This window comes from Nelumbo lutea, chromosome 2 (assembly GCF_056320005.1).
Source record: "Nelumbo lutea isolate HS-2025 chromosome 2, American lotus-T2T, whole genome shotgun sequence".
NCBI classification, from domain to species: Eukaryota; Viridiplantae; Streptophyta; class Magnoliopsida; order Proteales; family Nelumbonaceae; genus Nelumbo; species Nelumbo lutea.
The window spans coordinates 45,267,279-45,290,280 of NC_142685.1; the positions used below are offsets into that span (position 1 = coordinate 45,267,279).

Sequence of the window (23,002 nt, forward strand, 5' to 3'; positions counted from 1 at the left end):
GAGCAGGTTGCCAAAGGTACACTTCGTGTTCAATAAATCTCCGCTCATGACCAAATAGCTAACATCTTCACCATTAAGCAGACCTCATTTCCAGCAGCTCCGAAGCAAGGTATGCATTACATCACCCCATGCATTGCTTGAGCGGGGGGGGGGGGGGTTCGGACCACACCAGAATCACACAACAAACCTCCGTGATTTTTGCGATAAGTGTATCACATTCTCTTCAATGTAAGTGTATCGTTTCAATTTGAATTGATTAATGCTAGTTTGTGAAATCACTGTTCATTTATTAAGAAATGAAATGAAGTGTGAACCACACAACCCCGTCCTCATAGATGGGTTTCAGTGTATAAAACTTGTTTTTCCACACCAGAAGTAGGATCATTATAAACCATTTACAAGGATGTACATAAAATTTCCTGCATTGCATGGCACGGGCCCCGCTAGTTGAAATATAAAAAGATGAATCAAACTCTACTCTATTTTAAAGGACCAAAATAATCTTTCAACCAGATATACAGCTCGCACCACTAGTATATTGCTCGTTAGGTAACATACGACCCATTTGTCATATCATGGAGAGCTCGCAAATATGTGAATCTGATCCCACACTTCCACTAGAACTCACGTTAACGTTTGTGATTTTTGTGGTGCCCTCAAAACCTCTGCTATATGTTAATATTTGAGTCTCGGGAGACTATAGATGTACTCCATGTTGGATATGAGCTACATATGTCAATGCCATAAAAGTATGTTATATACTTATATTTACTCTATTGATTCATATTTCTATGAATGCAACATAAAAATGGGAGAATATGGTTTTATTGTACTTCATCATCTAAGCTTTGCCTAAATGATATTAGGTCGGTTAAATCATTTCCCACTACTTCAGCCAATGTCATTTTTGGTCTACCTCAAGCCCTTGTAATAAAATACTTTTTCTCTTGTAAATCTTTGCATGCTGCTTAGAGCTGCTCCTAAATTTCCTTTAATTTCATTTGTGATTCTATCCTTTTTTGATTTTTCTATTTATCTATTTTAATGTTCACATTTTTGTTACATTTTTTTTTGACTGCCCAATACTCTACTCTATATAAAGTTGTTGCCTTGTAATTGTTTCTTAAAACTTTCCTTTTAAAAGGTATTTGTATTTTGAATTCTGAGAAGGGGGAAGTTGGTTAACGAAATTTTGATTCCCATTGATCAAGAAATTCATATTCTTTTTTTAGATTTATGTAGAGACCAAGGGAAATTTATTTTCTTAGGCATCTCATCTCTCAATTGGATAAATAACTTTTCTACATGGGGAGAAGTTTACCAACACTTAAATTGGACAAAAAACTAACGAGGCCTTGATAGAAAATAAAAGAGCATAGATAAATAACTTACCGAAAAGCCAATGGAGCCTTAGTAGGAATAGTATATGGCCCAAGGATCTACACATATCCTTTCATTTTGTCCATCCTGATCTAATTTTCTAATTTTATGAGTGACATACTTTTCAATCTCTCCCTTGTGGATTATGAAACCAAGATAACAGAAAAGGTTATTTTGAAACTTACATTGATGTTTTCCTTTTAAAATAGTTTTTGAATGTTAAAAGATATTTTTTTTTTCCAAATATCATAATATCATGTGTATATTAAATTATTAATGTTATTGATAAAAAAAATTAAATTATTAATGTTTTAAAACATCCAAGTTGTGGGGTTGGTTTAAGTTATATTTTTATTTCAGTTTTTAATTTTTAAAATAAAAGGCTAAAAATTAAATACATTCTAAATCGTTAGATACATTCCCCTAACAAGACGAGATGATGACATCATTCTTTTCTATATCTCTGAAATTGGAAGAGATACATTCTAAATCCTTAGATACATGTTATATGACAGATGACTGAATTATTATCGGAGTGCCTTAAATGGTGGAATCCCAAGAGTTATAAGATTTTGGCCACATTTCACATGATGGACGGCCAAATGTGAAACTGCATTGATGGTGGAATTTCAAGGAATCCATATCTTTGACATAAGCAATTATATTCTGAATATCTTGGCCACATGTCATATATGATGAATTGTTACAAGTGTTGGTACCTTGATAGGGGAATCATATGGCAGTAATGAAGCCACGTGTCTGGTATGTTCGATCATATCTCCTTGTGCATTAAAATATAGAAGGTCACTAAAGTATAAGTATGGGGAGTTGGTCATCAAGTGATGGAGTGTGAACAACCTCCTAAGAAATTTCCATGTGGGATGGGAGGTTAAGTTAGTTCCAAAGATGTTTGCCTAAAAGCCCATGCCACTTTGTTCTATATAGGCTCCCTTTTATGGACAAGTCTTAAATTCACTACTTAGAAATTTAGAAGGAACAAAATTTCCAACCCAATGTGATTATAAGGATTCATGGCAAGTGCCTACCTAGAAGGTTATTCTAAGTGCCCGTTTGGGAGGGTTTTCATGCAGCGGTTTCGGACATTACATGAGCTGGGAAACATGGAAAGCCATTGAACCATGTTTGGCAAAAAAGCCTGAAAACCAAAAATAAGCTTACATTAACCAAAAAAAAATCAGTCAATGCAGAAGCCGCTCCCAAATGGGCCATAAATTGCAGTGCAACTCTCAACCGTGCAAGATGCATTCGTTAGGGACAAGAGAATATAAACTTTGTATCGTAGGCATTTTTCAAATGATAAACACACGCCTTGTTCAATGGTTGTTTGGGTGATGGAGTCAGGCTCGTTTGGAAATAATGCAAATAACTGTGATTGCAAATATGTGGAGTGTAAAATGGTTCATATAATTTATAAAATTGGGTTAGCTTTTACTTTCTTACCAAACAGATTTTTAGTTGTAATGGATGCAAACATGAATTTCAATAGAACATATGTTTCTTTTTTCTTATCAAAAGCCCACTTGAATGCAAATTTATTTCTTTTTTATTGATGTATTTTTACATCTTATTATCAATGTAAATATGCATTGGTCTATCATTTGTCAATGCATAAATGTAGTATTGTCAAATATAGGCAAAAATAAACCAGAGTACAAATTTACCCTGTGCCAGGATTTACACTCCATTTGCATCATTTCCACGTGCAGCCTTAACAGGCTTTCGCCACTGGCCCAGCCACACCTAGGCTCAGACTCAGTCCGGCCCTATCTCGGGGATGGGCCGGGGCCGCTGAGCCAGCTATTACCACTTCCAAGTTCCGAGAGCCTCTGGGCTCTGGCTCTAGTTGACACAATGTCGATGTTCCACGATCCGCTTATCCGCATGGTGCATTTGTAAAGGGTACGACAGTACGAGAAAAAAATTCGTATCGTTAGCATTGCTCATGTGAAATTCCCATTTTATACACCACTGAACTGATGTGCTAACCTTGGAGTTGAGATGGGAGATTAACTCGTTGGGGAACGGGAATCCTTTTGATCAAAATTCCGATCAGAAGGCTAAAAACTGAAGAACCAAACCAAGATTCCTAACCGAATCGAGAGATCAGAGATGGGATGAATGATTCGTTCCGGCGTCCCTGAGGGTAGTTGTGCAAAGTATGATGCATCAATTAGTATAAGTAAAATCAACGTCAGGGATCTTCCGAGTCCGTGTTGGCCGCTCACAATTGCGACTGGAAAAGAAGAAGAAGAAGAAAGAAAGAAAGAAAGGAAAGAAACAGTGAGAAAGAGAAGAGAGAGGAGGACGAAAGTTTAGACGCTCATTACTAGCTCCCCCGTTGATCTTCGACTAAAGCTATTTTCAGTGTTTGATGAATTGGGGTTTACAGAGTCAGAGCTCTTGATATGGTCATTGCCTAAAAGCGACAGAAAAAGAGGGAGGACGAAGAAGAGTAGCAGGAGTATCTAGCGTCCAGGAACTGAGAGCGAGGAGAAAAGTGATTCCATTGTCATGAACCCATGATCTCATGCGTCGCAAACAATTGTTGCGGGTATGATCAACAACAGCAGCAGCGGTATGATGTCTTCATCAGCGGCAAACGCTCAATCGCCGGGGCTGAAGACCTACTTCAAGACCCCAGAAGGCCGTTACAAACTTCAATACGAGAAGACTCATCCCGCCGGTCTCCTTCACTATGCACACAGCAAAGCTGCTACTCAGGTGGGTATTCTAAGGTTTTCTCGTTTGTTTCCCTCTATTTATCGGAATTGATGCCCATATCCATATTGAATTATCCATCCATCTGTTCAGGTAACCCTTGCGCATCTCAAGGATAAACCGGCGCCGGTTCCGTCAGCACCGACCTCGAGCCTGAGCAGCGGCAGCGCAGTGAGATCAGCAGCGGCCAGGCTTTTAGGCGGGAATGGCAGCCGGACACTTAGTTTTGTTGGAGGAAATGGTTCTAGTAAATGCATTACAGGAACTAGTAGAATTGGTTCATTGGGAGCTTCCAGTACGAGTAATCCACCGGCCCTTTCGAATTATGACGGCAAAGGGACTTACCTGATTTTTAATGTCAGTGATACCATTTTCATTAGTGACTTGAATTCTCCAGACAAGGTAATTTTCTTGTATTTCTTTTTTAGTTTCTTCTGGATATCCATTTTTTTTCTAATCAATCTTTTAATAGAATTATGCATATGGGTTGTAGGATCCTATAAAATCTATCCATTTGAGCAATTCGAACCCTGTTTGCCATGCTTTTGATCCGGAAGCTAAGGATGGGCATGACTTACTTATTGGGTTGAACTCTGGAGACGGTAAATTGTTTTAGATATTTTGGTTAGTAAATTGTTTAGATTTGAAGCTTGATAAATGATTTGTTTTCTTGTCTTTTTGAGGTTTCCACTACATGTCTCGTCTTATTTTTCGTGTTTGTGCATTTTGCAGTGTACTCGGTATCACTGAGACAGCAATTGCAAGATGTTGGAAAGAAGCTTGTTGGGGCCCAACATTACAATAAAGATGGTTCGGTAAATAACAGGCAAGACCTTTAACTCCAAATTCGTTTCATTCTTATATGTTAAAACCGTTATTCTTTTAGATGTTAACAGTGCTTAATTTTGTTAAGTTAACTGGCACACCTAGTGCCCTTTATGTTGTTATGTCGCATTTTAAACTTGATGGAATAACTGCCAAGGACTTTTTTACTATTTTGCTTTTACTTCAACTTGTTTTATATGTGATCATTTTATTTTTTGTCAATCTTTATGAGGAATTGTTAAACTATGATCAGCTTTTCACCCAAGCAGCACTATGATGAACTTTAGTGGGACTCTTCTTAAGTGAAACTTGGATTTTACATCTTAAAGGTTGGGGTTATTATTGGGGTGAAACACCTTCTGTATAGGATGTTGTAGAAGTAAGAGGAAAAAAAATCAAAAGGAGAGAGAGATGGAAGTGGAAGATAGGGAGCTAGGGAGCTTTCACTACTTTGAATAATCATGATGAAGGCCGAGTTTGAATTAACTTTAATCTGAGGTTTACTTAGGGAAAAATCTCCAAGTGGATCCAAGGTTATGAATCTTAACATCATATTAGTGTTGAGTAACTAATCTGAATATTCAAGTATGGATCAATGATCATGGTTAGAAATTTAATTCTTGCAGATAGAAATATGGCCCAAGCATATGGAGTGGCATCCTCAAAAATTCATTCGATTTCAATAGACATATATTTGAAGTGGCAGAGGGTGATCAACTGTTGTTTCAGATAATATTTGGTGTGAAATTCTCCCCAACAAGAAGGATTTCCCAATTTAGATATTTTAGCAAGCAGTCACAAGGCAAATGTTAGGAGGTGTTATTATTATTATTTTTTTTTGATGAGGTGGTTTAGAACCCTTTATGTTAATGACATGAAAGTCAACTTCTTAGTCAACATACTTGATAGACTATAAGGCAGTGTTGTGTTGGTGTCTTGAATTCCAGTTATGAATTTGCTCCATGACCTGACCCAACAAAGTTGAGGAAAACCCCAAAGGCAAAATGTATGGACTCGCTAGTCATCTGGTCTCAGAACTTATATGGATTCACTAGTCAACCAGTCTTGCACCTCATATGGACTTACTAGTCATCTGATCTCACAGCTCATCTTGCTAGTCATATAGTCTCATAGTAGCCTGGAATCGCAGGTCAGACTTGCAAGTATGACTCGTAGGTTCCAGTCTCGCTAGATTCTAGACTCATAGCAAGATCTTGTGGGACTCATGAGATATGTTTTTCAGCAGTTTTGCGGGGCCAACCCAATTTAGGGGTTTATCATATAAATAGCCTTGTACTTTGCATATTGGGTGCCAAGAAAAGAGAACGGGAGAGTGTGTAAGATACAGGAAGAGGGAACTTTAGGTGTATTGGGAGCTGGGGCTTTGGTGAGAAGGTTGTGAACACTAATTGTAATCTCCATTGTTTGATAGTGGATTTCTTCTCCTCTGACGCTCATGGACGTAGTATATAAGCAGAACCATGTAAATCTCTGTTTGTGCTTTGTGTTGCTCTGTTTTATGCTTCCTTCTAGTTTCTCTACTTGCCAATTGTTTATCTTGTTCCTGGGTTTATTAGCATCACAGCTGCAATATTAATGTGGGTCACAAGGACAAAAGAATTTAGAAAGAGGATGCCCGATCTTGAAGCAAAGGAGGTTGCAATACTTATTTGTGCTATTTAATGATAGTGAGGAGTCTAATTCCTATTTCTTACTCATTACTCACTATTTTGAAGAATTGGACCCACTTCATCACTTTTTTTTGAAATTATCAAAATTCAATGGTGCTTTGGATAATATCACTACACTAATCTTGTCCAATGTTGGTGGGTAAAGGATTTTACTATATGGAACCTAAAATCCATTTGCTATATGCTGGAGCATTTTGAAGGAAAGAAAGAGGAGAGTGTTTGAAAGGACAAGCAATATTGATCAAAAAAAGGACAAGCAACTTGGAGTGTCATTTACTAAGGAAGGTTGAGCTGAAACATAAATAAGACAAATAGGCCCACTAACACACAGCCTAATCGATGCAACAATAACAATTCAAAGGAAGATCTCCTAGCTCAGTCTAGTAATGGTTTAGCTTTGATAAGGTTATTAAAACCATTAACAACAACCCTTGCAAAAATGGGTGGTTGGTGCTTAGTGATTGTGGTGAATGGAGGCACCAGCTTACAATTTCTTTGGTTTTCTTTTCCCCCTTTCCTGGCCTACTAATCATCTTTGAGATGACCTTATCTACATCTTTTCCTCAATGTAAACACCATTTCAAGTCTACTATCCCGTCACTAATTCACTTTTGTAACACTGGTAATATTATTAACCATTTTATTGACATTGTCTATGATATGGAAAGCTTTTAAATACCTTGAATTATAGTTTTAAGATTGATATTGACTACTATTTTTCAACAGTCGATGCACTGGTGTTGCATGGGTACCTGATGGCGATGGAGCTTTTGTTGTTGCTCATGCTGATGGAAACTTATATGTCTATGAAAAGGTAATACTTAAGTGTCAATTGAAACCCCAGTTTAAAAACTGTGTTTTTCTGACTTTTGGTGCTGAATGCCATTATTTGTTTTAGAATAAGGATGGTACTGGTGATTCTTCATTCCCTGTTATCAAGGACCAAACACAATTTTCGGTTGCACATGCCCGATCAAGTAAGGTAATCTTGACATTAAGTTTTCAGAAGATAATGAATTTTTGTTATACTGAAAATTAGAAGACTGTATGTGAGAGGATGTAAATGGTGTACGGAAGCATGACTATACAATCCAATCCTCTAACAAAAAGTATGATTGAACTTCTTACTGGCATTCTGATTCCTTTTGTCTATGTTCAATTTATGCAAAGAGATGCTATTCTAGTTCTGTTTCAGATAAAATAGTAATCTCTGGAGATAGACAAGAAGAATTTGCTGTTGAAATAACTATACAAGATTGAAAAGCTATTAACGATCATGAACTGCATAATTAGCACTATATTTAGTTCGTCTATGGAATATGGATATTTATTATTTGGAGTGGATATTAATTTATGTAGTTGAACCCTTTTAAGCAGGTTCTATATTGGGCAATTATAGGCCACAATAAAACTCAACTTTCAAGAGAAAAGTTTTGATTTATGGTGCCAACTAGATGGTTGGTAAGGTCTCCTGTTGGTCGTAGCGGAGACTTGGGATCGAATCCTGCCTGTACCTGGGTTGGGGGATGGGCTACCCCCCGTTGTGTAGCCCTTAAGAAGATATCAAAAAAAAAAAAAAAGAGGAAGGTTTTGATTTCCAAGCGAGGTTTTGAGACACCTCGATTGCAGAGAAGATGCATGGGTTGAAGTAGTGAAATGCGTAAAAAACAACCCTCTTTTTAACCTATTGAAGTCAGTGTTGCTGTTGCATGAGCATGGCATGGAAATCAGAACCCAATGTGCATCTGGGAGTTTGACTTGACAAGAAAAAACAAGGACTCAGGATACATCTATAGAAAGTATAAACCATTAAAATAGTCCATGTTTCAAATTCTAAACATTATATACCTATACTAAAAGGTAAAGAATTTTATCTTTGTTACTTAATAATGATTTCTGAAAAATGACATTCATTGCGTATATTAGCTATTCATTTATGTCTAATAATAAAAATGTTGATAAGGGAAATGTTATGTTGAAGAGTCCAAGAAGAATCTATGGAGCGTCAGTATCTGATGCATGTCAAACAAGGACACTTCATACACTTAGAAGAGTCCATGCAACACTGATATAGCAATTGCAAGTGGATAGATCATTTTTCCATTTGTTATTTTATTGGGGAGAGGAAAGTCTAGACAAGGAGGATTTAGGGGAAGAGTAGTAAATCTAATCCTTGAAAATATGACAGCCTTGGTCTTAGAAAAGAAATTTGAGAGGGAAGGGGTAGAGCACTTTGAACATCAAGTACAAGACAACACCCAGGTAAATTCAGTTCAGTCATTCCGGAGAGAACTGATTCTCTTGAACAAGTTGGAGATAAGAGAAGAAAGGAAAAAAGATAGTTGAAAGGAAAGAGGGACAGGAAAGGGGGAAAGCATAGGAAAAGAAAGAAGAGTGAGATAGAAAAGATCCATTGTGGAATGGTCTGTGAAAAGGAAGAGAGCAGGAGAAAGGAAAGGAGAAAAGGGGGGTCATAAGAAAAAAGAAATTTTAGTTGGGGCCTTTAAATTGACTCAATGAAGATTAAGTTGGAATGTGAGAGGTTTAGGAAGTGCCAAGAAGAGAAGGATAAAATAAGGAGTGTTATTAGGAAGGAAAAGCCAGATGTGATGTAGATCCAAGATGGATTAGAAGCATTCGGTGAGCTAGGGGACTAAGCTTGTCCTATGTCCCCACTCCCCTCTTGGGGAGCTTCAGGGGGCATTCTAACAATCTGGAGGAATGAAGAATTAGAATGTGTGGAGGAACTGGTGGTCCAATTCTCAGTCTCTTTAAAAGACAAAAGATCCTCTGATGGAAGAGAATGGGCTTTAACTAATGTCTATGGTCCTAATTCCTATAGAGATAGAAACTTGTTTTGGGAGGAGCTTTTTGCAACAAGAGGTTTATGGGAGGGCCCTTGGTGTCTAGGAGGTGACTTTATTCAAGAAAAACCATCACCTAGGTGACTAGGCAACAATTAATAGTGAAAGATTGGTTTTATTCAAAACAAAAAGAAAAAAAAACCCATCACCTAACCTAGCCTTGACACTTGGCAAACTATGCCTCTAGGGCCCACTGCCTTACTTTTTTTTAATGAGTAATAGTAAACTTTTTATTAATTCAGAAAGTGATTTAGAATTGTAATTTCGTTCAACTTCCCATGGAGAGGTGCAAGCTGCAGTCCCTCCTAGAAGCTTACAAGTAAACTAGGAATAAATTATAGAAGTCACAGCTGAGCCCAAAACAGTTCTTCCCTATTTACCCCTTGTTTGGCTAACACATCAGCCAAAGCATTTGCTGATCTCCCCACCCACTGTATAGAAACCAACATATTCCTTGTCAGCCAATTAAATTTCTTAATTTCATTCTTGTAGCACCATATAGCATCCTCAGGGTTTTTTAACCAGCCCACCACCACCTAAGAATCCCCTTCATTTATCAAATGCTCTACCCCAATTGGTTTGTGTAGAGATGTAGAACAATAATGTGGTCCCCACTACTGTTTGTCTATTTATGTTACTTAGTGGTAGTTGGTAGTTGTTTTCTGTTTCTATTATTTCTTAGCTTATGTAAGCAGTAGGGGTAATTCTGGTTTTTTACCCTATTTTAACTATTAATATAAATAGCTGAGTGGGGCATCAATCTTAGTTATGACCCACACTCTTTTTGATTTTCTTCTCTTCGTCTTCTCCTTCTCTTCTTCTCTTATTCTCAACTTTCTTTCTTGTTTATTTTACATTACAACTAGGACTGATTGCAGTCTTACTACACAAGTTTGTATCAGAGCCAACCTAGGGCTTCTCATGTGAGTCTAATCAGGCCGACTACATGAGAACTTCCTAGGGTTGGAAGTTTTAGCAGAGATAAGTCAATCAGCTGGTTCTTGGAGATTGCTGGCAGAGTGCAGCAGATGCCCAAGGGATCATAGAGCCTTGGAAGGTGTCCAGTGATTAGGAAGAATTAGAGGAAAGGAAGAAAGTTCAGTGGTTTGGAGGTGGTGGCCAGACTTTTCTGAGTGAGTTTGTGTTTGTTTTTGAGATCGACTTCAACCAAAGTCTGCTTTGAATAATCTGAAAGATGCGGGTGGGAGTTTTCTATTTTCTCCTGATTTTTTAGGGTTTTCTCTTGACCTACGTCCAGTTATCAGTTTTAAACCCTAAATTTATGACTGTTGTCAATTCCTGGGTAATAGTTAGACCTGCTACAGTATTTCAGACTGAGTAATATTGGTTTCTGGGAGACTATTAGACCTGTTCCAATATTTCTAGGTGATAGCCGAACTTATTTCATCCTTCTAGGTCGGCTGTTAGCAAGTTCTGGGTGCAATTACACCTGTTTCAGCACTAAAATGGTTTCTTATTGATCAATCTCTTGAAAGAGATGGCAGGAATGGAGTTTAAGAATCAAGGTGGAAGTGTTTTGGGGGCTGGTGGTTCTGGTAACATGACTGAGAACACATTTCATATTACCACTGTCAAATTTGATGGATCAAATTACTTGGAATGGGCTTAGTCAGCCATGATGGCTATTGGGGGTAGAGGAAAACTGAGCTATCTGTTGGGGGATGTGAAGGAACCAACCAAGGAGGACCCAACCTATGCCAAATGGGTTCAGGAGAACTATTTGGTTATGACTTGTCTGTGCAACTCCATGCAGCCTCACATTAGCCAAAATTACTTGTGGACAAAAACTGCTAAGGAGATTTGGGACATTATGAAAGAAACCTACTCTCAACCACTTAATGTTGCTAGGGCCTATGAGCTGAAATGTGGAGTAAGCAACCTTAAGAAAAGAGATAAACCAGTTTCAATTTACTTCTCCACTTTGAAATATTTGTGGCATGAAATTGATCATTTAGAGACAATTGAGTGGGAAAGTCAGCGGGATGCACAAACTTACGGAAAACAAGTTGAAACCAATAGGGTTTTTGAATTCCTAGCCGGTCTGAATTCTAAATATGATATTGTGGGACAACTCCTCACTAGAGAAAGTGTGACCTTGTCACAAGCTTACTCTTTAGTGCACAGTAAAGAAAGTAGGAGAAAGGTTATGTTGCAGCATCAACCATTGGAATCGGCCTTAGCAGCAGTGAAAGTGTGAAACCAAAGTTTGGGGGTGACAAGGAGAGGGATATGAATAAAGAAGATAAGAGGGAGCTAGTGTGTGAACATTACAAGAAACCAAAGCATACTAAAGACACATGTTGGAAGTTACATCCACATCTAATTCCAACAAAACTCAAAAACAAAAGGGAAAATGCCAATGTGGTTGTTACTACTGATGGTGCACCCTCATCTAGCACAAGAGCCACATCCCTAGACACCTTAGCTGTTGTCTGGTTTGCTCTGACTCGGTTGGAGAGTGAAGTTGGCAATTCAGCATCCTTATCTCAGCCACTAGTTACAACATCTACTACTCCCACTTCAGCATTTGCTCATTCAGGTACACAGGCTTTAGCATATCATGCCTCAGCCCCAAGTAACATTGAACCTTGTTGGGTGATAGATTCAGGTGCATCTGACCATGTGATTGGCTTGTTCTCACTGTTTACCACTTATCACATATCCTTAGGTAGAGACAAAGTGTGTATTGTTGATGGCTCCCTTGTTCCCATTTCTGACAAGGGAGGATATATTAAATTGTCTAATGCCATCTCTTTGTCCTCAATTTTACATGTTCCTAAACTTGGTACTAACTTGCTTTCAGTTAGTAGCATCACTAAAAACCAAAATTGTCCAATGACCTTTTTTTCCCAATCGATGTGTTTTTAAGGATCTGAAGACAAGGAAGGTGATTGGGATTGGCCGTGAGACGAATGGAATCTACCTGTTTGGAGGGAGCTCACATGGGGAAGATAGTGAAGTTGGGAGGTGTTTTGTTTCTCAGTCTGTGAGTCAGGTTATGCTTTGGCATAATCAGTTAGGTCATTTATCTTTTAGTTCTTTGAAGAGTTTGTTTCCCAGATTGTTTGAGTCATTCCAGATGTCTAGTTTGAAATGTGAAAGTTGTGAACTTGCAAAGCATTTTGTAGAACAACCTATCCTTTGAGTAATAAAAGAAGTAGTGTTCCTTTTGAAATTGTGCATATTGATGTTTGGGGACCATATTACATCATTGCTATGGGGGGATACAGATATTTCTTGTTGATTGTTGATGACTATACTCATTTTTCATGGGTTTACCTTATGCATTCTCGAGATGAGGTTCCTACCTTAACCTGGATCTTCCATCAAATGATTTCAACCCAGTTTGGGGTCAAAATAAAAATTTTCATATCTGATAATGCTAAAGAGTATTTTGCAAAACCATTGGCCTCGTATTTCTTTGACCATGGAATTATCCACTAGAACACCTATCCCCATACACCTCAGCAAAATGGGGTTGTTGAGAGGAAGAATAGGCATATATTGGAGGTGGCTAGAAGCATTATGCTTAACTCTAATGTGCCTATACGTTTCTGGGGAGATGTTGTTCATACAGCTGTGAATCTCATCAACCGAGTTCCTTCATGGGTTCTAGACATGAAAGTTCCATTCACCCTATTATATCCTGATAAAGAGTTGTTTACTATTCCCCTTAAGACCTTTGGATGTATTTGCTTCGTTCAAATTCTTGGATCTCATCGTTCCAAATTTGATCCTAAATCCTTAAAATGCATTTTCCTTGGGTATGCACAAACTTAAAAGGGATATTGCATTGCTGCTATGAACCTACTTCTTGGAAACAGTTTGTTTCTATGGATGTCACTTTCTTTGAGGATGTACCCTATTATCCTAGGGTTTTTCCTCAGGGGGAGAGTAGTAAGGTGGGGTCTCATTCATTAGAAATTCCATTACTTGTCCCAATCACTAAAGGGGAGTGTAGTGAGGAGGGCTGTCAGAGGTGCCGGGATTAGAGGGTATATCACAAGCGGTGGAGGCAAGTTGATTTCGGTCATCAGCAGTTTAGGCCAATTCCAATTCTCTCTGTGGATCTAGATCCAGGTACCACAGTTCCTTTATCTTCCACTATAGATGAAATGCCTTCCATTTTTGAGCCTTCTCCTCTGTTGGATGATCTTGACCTTCCCATTGCAGTCTATAAAGGGAAACACCATTGTACCTCATCTACAACTCATTGTATTTCCCAGTTTTTGTCTTATGATCATTTGTCTCCATCCTACAAGTCTTTCTTGGCATCCATTGTTGCTATTCCCATTCCCAGAACAGTGTAGGAAGCCTTGTCAGTACTTGAGTGGAAAGATGCAATGAAGGTAGAAATGGATGCTCTTTTGAAGAACAATACATGGGAGTTAGTTGATCAGCCTAAAGGGAAGAAACTGGTTGGGTGTAGATGGGTGTTTACAGTGAAGCATAATGCTAATGGTTCCATTGAAAGATATAATGCCAAATTAGTTGCAAAGGGGTTTTTTACACAAACATATGGCATAGACTATTTGGAGACTTTTGCACCAGTAGCAAAGATGAACACTATTAGAGTTTTACTATCTCTTGCAGCCAATTTCTCATGGCCATTGTTTGAGATGGATGCTAAAAATGCCTTTCTCAATGGTGGCTTGCAAGAAAAGTTGTACATGCAGTCATTTCCTGGATTTTATAGTGTAGAAGCAGGAAAGGTCTCCCGGCTTAATAATGCCTTATATGGACTGAAATAGTCTCCTAGAGCCTGGTTTGATAGATTTAGATAGGCTCTTGAAAAATTCAGCTATGTGCATTTACAATTAGATCACACTCTTTTTATTAAGAAAGCGAATTCCTCCTTGACCCTACTTGTTGTATATGTGGTGACAGGAAGTGATACCTGTGCGATTGACTCTCTTAAGCAACTCCTTCACCAAGCATTTGAGATCAAAGACTTGGGAGAGCTACGTTATTTCATGGGTATTGAGGTTGCACGGTCTAAACATGGGATTTGTGTTTCCCAAAGGAAGTATGCTCTTTATCTTTTGGAAGAAACTGTGAAGCTAAGTGTTAAGCCTACTGACACACTTATTGAACAAAATCACAAGATCAGTGCAAAAGGTGTGAGAGCCTCTTGAAGATAAAGTTACATTCCAACAGTTGGATGGAAAAGTTCTCTATCTTTGTCTCACACGACTAGACATCTCTTATGCAGTCAATGTTGTTAGCCAGTATATGCATTCCCTTAGAACCACTCACCTACTTGTAATTGAGAGGATATTGGCATATTTGAAGAGATGTCCAGGTAGAGGTATACTCTTCAAAGACAATGGTCACATAAAAATAGAAGCTTACATAGATGTTGATTGGGCTAGATGTGTTGATGATAGGGGGTCTACCTCTAGGTATTGTGCTTTTGTAGGAGGAAATTTTGTTTTTTGGAGAAGTAAGAAACAAAATGTTGTTGCTCGCTCCAGTGTTAAAGCTGAATATAGGTCTATGGTGAATGGTGTGGCTGAAGTGTTATGATTGAAATCCCTATTTGAGGAGTTGGGTATTGCTTATGAGAAGCCCCTCATGCTGTATTGTGATAATCAGGCTGCTATTAACATTGCCCATAATCCGGTACAACATGATAGAACTAAGCATATTGAAGTGGATCGACACTTTATCAAAGAGAGAGTTGTAGAAAATGGATGAGATATTGGTAGATGGTAACAATCCTCCCCATGAGCTCTACAGAGGGTATACTAGTTTGGAGAAATACAAAGGAAAGGTCTTCTCTTTTGTAAGTTATCTAAAGTGTTTACTTTCCCATAGTACACTTCCCAACAAAAAGCCATAATCTTTGGGGGAGCTAGGCCGCACCAAATTTCCTTTGACGGAAAAAGCTATTGGACAAAAGACTAAGAGATGGACTTGAAATAAGAAGCACAAGTAAAGGTCCCTTTGGGCCTAGGAGCCCACACCCTTTTGTCTGGCTTGGAGGGATCCGAGCAAACCTGATTAAGGCAACAAAGCAAGTCAGAGAGGGATTCAATTTCATCATCCCTTAATCCCGTACGAAACTCGAGATCCCAATTAGGAGCCATAGGTGTTCCCGAAGATGAGACATTTTGAGACCACCTCTTTTTTATACAATGAAACATGAATTTACGAAGGGAAAAGGTCCTTTAGAGGGGTGTTTCCTACCTAGATGTCCTCCCAAAATTGGGCAGCATTTCCAAAACAAGCTTCATACCTGACAAACCTGAGAAATTGAGGAAGGGTGTTGTGAATGACCTTCCAAGGTGCTGCCAAGTTAGCCGGCCTTGATACGCGAGCATCCACCCATTCTCTGAACTCCCATGAATGCTTCCCACCACTTCATGCCGCTTTCCAATGGCCATCGCCACGGCCATTTCCCCAACAGAGCTTCATTTATTTCAACCACCCTCTTTATTCCCAAACCCCCCTCTTCTTTACTTATACAAACAATTGCCCATTTAATCAAATGATCTTTTTTCCTTGTCTCGACTCTCACAGGAAATCTCTCATCAACTTCTCCAACTTCCTAGCTTCCCTAGGTGGTATCTTAAAACAAAGGAAGTAAGTGGGTAAGTTAGCCAATGTAGTTCTTATTAAGGTGATTCTCCTTCCCAAAGAGATGTAATTCTTCTTCCACGAAGCTAATCTCTTCTCAAACTTTTCTAGCACTAGGGTCCAAAATCTATTCTCCCTAGGATTTGTCCCTAATGGAAGGCCTAAGTAGGACATAGGCCCATTGCCTTTAACAATGAAAAAAGAAAATGCAAAGATAACTTAACATGTGGAGCAATGAGTTTGCATTGGTTAACCCTCCAATAAAATGCAACATTTTATCAGCCAATTGAAAAACCAAATCACCTACTGAGTACTTGCCTAGGTGATTTAGTTTCAATATGTTCACATGGTTGCAACACTTATTTGTGATCCTCTAATAAGCTATTAATCAAATGAAAAACCAAATAATGAAATGAGTTCGTCCTGCTTTGGCTACCCCAAATGACACACCAACAACCTATTAACATCTAAAAAAATAAGAATTGCCTCTATGGTCTACTCCATTACTATGACAATTGAAAAATATCAAGGTAGGCTAACATGTTGAGTGGTTAATTCAAATGACCATGACGCTTCATGTAACCCTCTAATAAAACACAAGCATGCTATCAATCAAATGAAAATCCAAATCACCCAGTGAGTGCATGCATGGGTAGTTTAGTTTCGATGAGTTCACATGGCCACAACACTTTCTTGCAACCCTACAATAAAACATAGAAATCCTAATAATCAAATGAAAATCAAATCATCCTATGAGTGCATGCATTTTACCTACCTCAAATGATAGTATGATACAAAACAACCTACCATGTGAAAAAATAGAGACTACCACTTAGGTTTACTACCTTACTATGACAATCAAGAATTGCCAAGGCAGGGGGTGCCTTGTCACCTTGTCGCCTAGGCATCGCTTAGGCAATGGATGCCACTATGCAAGTAAAAGACATATATCCTAGGGTAGTTCCCTAGGTTCCATAACCATATTTCCTTAATAATTATCCATAATTTTCATAAGAAAAGTATAAACTTCATGTTAAAGTATAGAAAATCAACATATTCATGAGAAGAAAAAGAAGAAAGAACAGAAAATTCAAAAAACATAGGGGCTGAACCCCAATTTTTGTTATAGGAAAAGGAGAAAAGTAAAGGTAGAGGAAGAAGAATAAGATGTGGAAGAAGAAAATGTGTTGATTAGACAAAATTTTGAGTTCTTCCTTATTTATTCAGGTTTTGAAGTCTTTGAGGGTTCAATACAGCATTTGGCAATTTTTGCGGTGATTAAACCCTAACAAATGAGAAAATAATAAAAAGAAATTAGTATATAAGCACACGAGATGAACATTTTAGTTTGATAATATCTATTTTATAATTATAATCTCAAAAAATTATGAATATAAAAGTATTTTATAACACAATGTACAAACTGCTTGGCAATTAAACAAGGCGAGCCTCCAAGGGTGCGTTGTCGCCTTGACAACTATGCCTCAATGAGACATGAACTATCTGCTATCATATGATGAAATGGAAACTACCTCTAGGATCCACTACCTTACTGGGAATACCAAGAAATATGAAGGTAGCCTAACATGTGACGCCTAAGCAATAAGGTGCTCATGGAGGGTTGCCTCACTTAACTGCCATGATATTTTTTACACAGTGCTGTTGGATACTTTTATATTCTTAACTTTCTGAGATTATAACAATAAAACAAACATTATTAAATTAAATTATTCAGTTTTGAGTTAAAATACTAGTTTCTTTGTTATTATTTTTCTTGTGTTAGGGTTCAATCAAGATTTATACTCTCTTGAAGCCTTGAAGACTTCAAAATCTGAACTAATAAGCAGAAGAATTCTAAATTTTACCCAATTAACACATATTGGTTTTTGTGCTTTCATCCTTTCTTTTCTTTTCTTCTTTTCCAAGGACAAAAATAGAGGCCCAATCCTTCTATTGTCTTAAATTTCTTTTCATCTATTTTTTCATGAATATGTTGATTTTCTATGTTTTAAATGAAGATTATGCATTTTTTATGAAAATTATAGACAGTTAATAATGAAATATGTTTGCTGTTTGCTAGGGAATTACCCTAGGATTCATGATTTTTATTAAAAAAAAAAATCCCATTGCCTAGGTGCCCACCTAGGCGACTAGATGACAAGGTGCCCCACTATCGCCTAGCTTCACCTTGGTGCCTTGAAAACTATGATGTAGGCTTTCTATTTGAGTAAAGTCAGATGTTTTTTCTGTTGGAGAATTTGTATTCAAATTGGAGAGCTTCTACCTATTTTATAGCTATTGACTTTTTATGATTACTTGCAGAGTAACCCAGTTGCTAGATGGCACATTTGCCAAGGTTCAATCAATAGCATTGTTTTCTCAACAGATGGCATGTATTTGGCAACTGTTGGAAGAGATGGTATTGTGTTTATGTACTCTTTGGATTGCAATAATACCATTTCACATTGAATTTGTACTAAATGTTGATAATCCAGAAATTATGAGATTGTATTTCACATGCCAGGTTACTTGCGGGTATTTGACTATTCTAGAGAACAGTTAATATGTGGTGGAAAAAGCTACTATGGTGCTCTACTGTGTTGTGCATGGAGGTATAAATTTGTCCTGATATGTGATCTTTAGGAGGTTATAGGTTGTTCAAGTATATTATTATTTTTATTTTTTTATTTTTTTGCTCTACCATATTTGTTGAAATCAGTCCCCACCCCCTTCTTGACAACCGCTAAAGTTTTTGTGAAGAAAATAGCAGCTGACAGTATGTTCTTGTCAGCATGGATGGGAAATACATTTTGACTGGAGGTGAAGATGACTTGGTACAAGTCTGGAGTATGGAAGATCGGAAGGTAGTAGCATGGGGTGAAGGACACAATTCTTGGGTAAGTTGCAACTGTTGTAGTTGCTATAATTTCTTTTACATTGTCATCTGATACATTTTAGATCGGGTGATTGGCAGGTCAGTGGAGTTGCTTTTGACTCGTACTGGTCATCACCCACTCCAGATGGAACAGGGGAAAATGTCATGTACCGCTTTGGTTCTGTTGGTCAGGTATGTAAAATTTCTATAGAATTACTGTTTGTTTATCTCCTTTCAATTTATTAGTTGGCAGATTAAGTGATCATCAATCATGTAGGTTTGATGTGCATGGTATTATTTTTATGTTGGCTTGTTAACAAGGAAATGCAGTTTAAGTTAATGTGGCTAGGTGACTCTTGGATATTTTAGGCTGGGAAGATGAGCTAATGCCTAGGCAACAACTAAGCACCTAAGCAATAAATATATATATATATATATATATATTGAAATTAATTCAGTAAATGATTGAATGACAACTTACAACTGAATTTTAGGAAAAAATGACAAGATTTTTGAGACTTCCCTGGTCAAGAGAAAATATGAATACATACAGTAGGGGTTAAAAGCCTAGCTTTATAGACACTGCTATCAAGATTATAAGACTTGTACATCTTTGTATATTTACACTGTATATTACTGATACATTAATAAAATTCTACGAGTTACCGATCAAAAAATTAAAATAGAATAAAGACTACTATCAATTTATAAAGGGGGCTTAGTTATTTGCCCCACTAAGATGTTTATATCATTTTTTTGATGAATAATAAGATGCTTACAATATTTCTGTGCCACCCGTCTAGTTGGTCATCTAGGTAAATGGCTTATAAAATGCCTAGGTGGTCACCTGGTCAATGCCTAGGTAATGTTTTAACTATATTGGGGTGATTTGTGATCAATTTTATGCTATGACTCGATATAAATTAAATTCTCTGTTTCTTAAGCTAGGCAATGGAGATTCATTCCTTTTTATTTTGAGAAAAAGATGAGTTTCATTGCAAAAAGAGAGGGAAGGATGTATATGAGAGATGTGGGGTATCGGGTTTTTGATATAACCAAGGTCTGTAATGCCATAGCATCAGAATATGGTTTTCAGAGATAATCAATGCATTCGCTTCAACCCATAAACATCTGGATGCATGTCACGATGTTTATAGTCAGTAAAGGACCATGACAAATCAGAGGCCAATTAAGCATGTGGGGCACAATGAGGAATTTGATGAATGACTGGAGCTGTTCAAATTTGTTACAGGCTCATTAATTTGGTCCCAAGAATTGTTGTCAAACAGAAGCATATGTTGATTTTGGAATTAGGTTCACTTTACCTTCTTCCAGAAAAAGGAATTAGGTTAATCTTTTAGTTTATTTAGTGGTTGGATTCTATTTGGAAGTTAGTGCGTTGGGTTCAAGCCTGGTACACCTACTTTGGCTCCCTAGTAATGCAGGCATGACAGAAGAAAAAGAAAAATATTTGGACAATGAAAGTTCTAGGACCATAGGACCATCTGGTGATGAGCCCATGGGGGGCGGGGGGGAGTATTGGTTTGTCTTCTATGAACTTTACTGGAGATAGATAATCATGATTTCAACCAAAGTTTTACATGGGACCTGTGGCATAGAGGTCTTTTAGAGAAGCTACTTGGGACATTGCCGTTTATATTAGGTAGTCATATCAAAGGAAACCAGATAGTGGATGCTACGGAAAACAATGCATATAATCTCCAATAAAACACTTTTTCCCAAGTCAAACGTCTCTTTTCAGAATTCCATTGCTATGTTCTTTATGATGACACAACTGGGCTACCAAACATGTTGAGGGTATTTGGAGAATCATATCCCTCCAAGAGTCAGCATTTACATGGTTTCTGGCTTTGGATAGCATCTTGATATCAGTCCATCTGAAATCAAGGGGTTATGAATTGAAAAGTCGTTATTTTATGCATAGAAAGGCAGGAGGAAGATGTCTGAAATGTATTTATTTACTGCAGCATGACTGAGTTTATTTGAGCATTTTTTTCTTCTCTACTTTTAATCACCAAAGAATTGTTTCTTCTCAACCATGAGTTATTTCTCTTTTGCCTTCTGGTAAGAAGGCAATGGATTATCATTCTTTTTTGTAATTTACCGAGGCATTTGAGAGGGGAAGAGGGGGAGGGAAACAGGATTGGCACATTTTTAAGTTCAATGATAAAAAAAAATGCTATTGGATACTAATTCTTCACTTATCAAAAGAAAATGGATATTAATTCATCTTGACGCTGAAGATATTAGCAAAGTGTCCAGATTAATAATCAACTTGGTGACATTTCATTTCTAATTCCAGTTTTTGTGTTGGTATGCTATTTGATATTAGACTGTCTTTTTGCCAAATTCCTAGATATAGCAATATATTATCCACTGAGCTACTCTGGTTGCAACCCTGTGTTTGTGAGCAGGACACACAGTTGCTTTTGTGGGACCTGGTAATGGATGAAATTGTGGTACCCCTGCGCAGATGCCCCCCTGGTGGATCTCCCACATATAGCACTGGAAGCCAGTCCTCTCATTGGGACAGCGTTTGCCCAATTGGTACTCTCCAACCAGCTCCAAGCATGCGAGATGTGCCAAAGCTTTCCCCACTAGTTGCACACCGAGTCCATTCAGAACCCCTATCTGGGTTGATATTCACTCAAGAATCGGTTCTTACTGTATGCCGGGAAGGGCATGTGAAAATCTGGATGAGACCAGGGTACGCTGAAAGCCAGTCAAGCAACTCAGATACTCCACTAAGTTCTAGCGCAAAGGATAAGTCACTATTGTCAGGCAAAGTTGGCAACTCTAGTTACAAGCAGTAGTCTTTGAGAACATTATTGGCAGACGAAGTTGGCGGTTGTCTTTTGTTACAGGATTGCATCTTCATTTGCTAACCTGACTGTATTTGAGGTGTTTCCATCTGATGGGTTGCCCACTTGCCCTGTATTGAGCAATGAGCACTTTTTAAGTTTATCAAGTCATTGGGTCCATTACTCGATGTGCTTGCGGTGAATAATTTACGGGTTCTTTTTTTTACCTTGTATATTCATAGGGATAAATTGCCAGTTATGGCACTGAGGGGGAGGGCATCAAAGGTTGTAAGCAAACATGAACAGGCTATACAAATGTTGCTAAGACTAAAAAGAATAACAGAAGTTGCTCTTTCACCAGATCATCATTATTTACTTCTTGCACAGTATGCTCAGAGTGAGCTTACGGCTTGCTGTTTGTTTGGGAAGACTGTCAGTGTGGACAATTCTTTGCTTAGACATTGCTGTACAGTTCTTCATTCTTATATTATTGCATCCACAGCAGCCTTAAATCTTTTTCTATGGTAGATAAAAGGGATTTCATAATTAAGTCTGAGTTGGTTATCTGCTTCACTGTATTACCTAAAACTTACAGCCTTAGTCTGCGTTCATTGTGTTTCATACTTTCATTCTAGGAAAAGTCCAATATACACCGTACCATCGCAACATTTTGAGCCACGCAGAGTAGCAGCGAAGGACCCACCGTTATGGATTTGCATTTCTTCCCTGATGCTATTTTTTCATTAACCAAGGCTTCAGTTTGTTTGCAGTGCAAAGCAAACATTTGCACTGATGTAAATATATGGAAAAGTGAGATAAGCTTAGTTAAATCTGAAGCGAAAGTGAGTCATAATTTATTCTTTGTTTTATTTTGTTTAGAACTAAATGATGTGGTTCCCAGTCCCACCTTATATGAAAGGAAACAGAGGTAGGAGGGTTAATGTGATCCCCACCTTATATGAGGGTGAATTATGGTAGAAGGTGGAGCAAATTTGGGGTGCAAATTTTGCACTGACAGTGAATGCAAATGTGACAAAGTACAAATTTCACATCAGGTAGAAGTGTGAATCATAGTTACCAACAAATAGATGCAAAATTTGTATCCAGTTTAGATTTACATTGAAAACAAACAAAACCCAATGAATAATCTCGTGTCTTTAATATGCAAAGTGCAAACCATAAACAAATAGGGTATGTTGTACTTAC

The 23,002-nt window shown here is 37.8% G+C and overlaps 1 protein-coding gene across 1 annotated transcript; it reads left to right on the forward strand.

Annotated features, from left to right (window-relative positions):
• Positions 1-3,390: 3,390 nt before the first annotated feature.
• Positions 3,391-22,156, forward strand: LOC148870302 (uncharacterized). The gene is made up of 11 exons (XM_088969549.1): positions 3,391-4,122; positions 4,213-4,521; positions 4,613-4,721; positions 4,852-4,945; positions 7,362-7,449; positions 7,534-7,617; positions 18,422-18,518; positions 18,624-18,711; positions 18,891-18,996; positions 19,074-19,166; positions 21,410-22,156. The coding sequence occupies exons 1-11, from the start codon at positions 3,955-3,957 to the stop codon at positions 21,806-21,808; spliced, it is 1,635 nt and encodes a 544-aa protein (XP_088825675.1). The 5' UTR covers positions 3,391-3,954; the 3' UTR covers positions 21,809-22,156.
• The last annotated feature ends 846 nt before the right edge of the window (positions 22,157-23,002 follow it).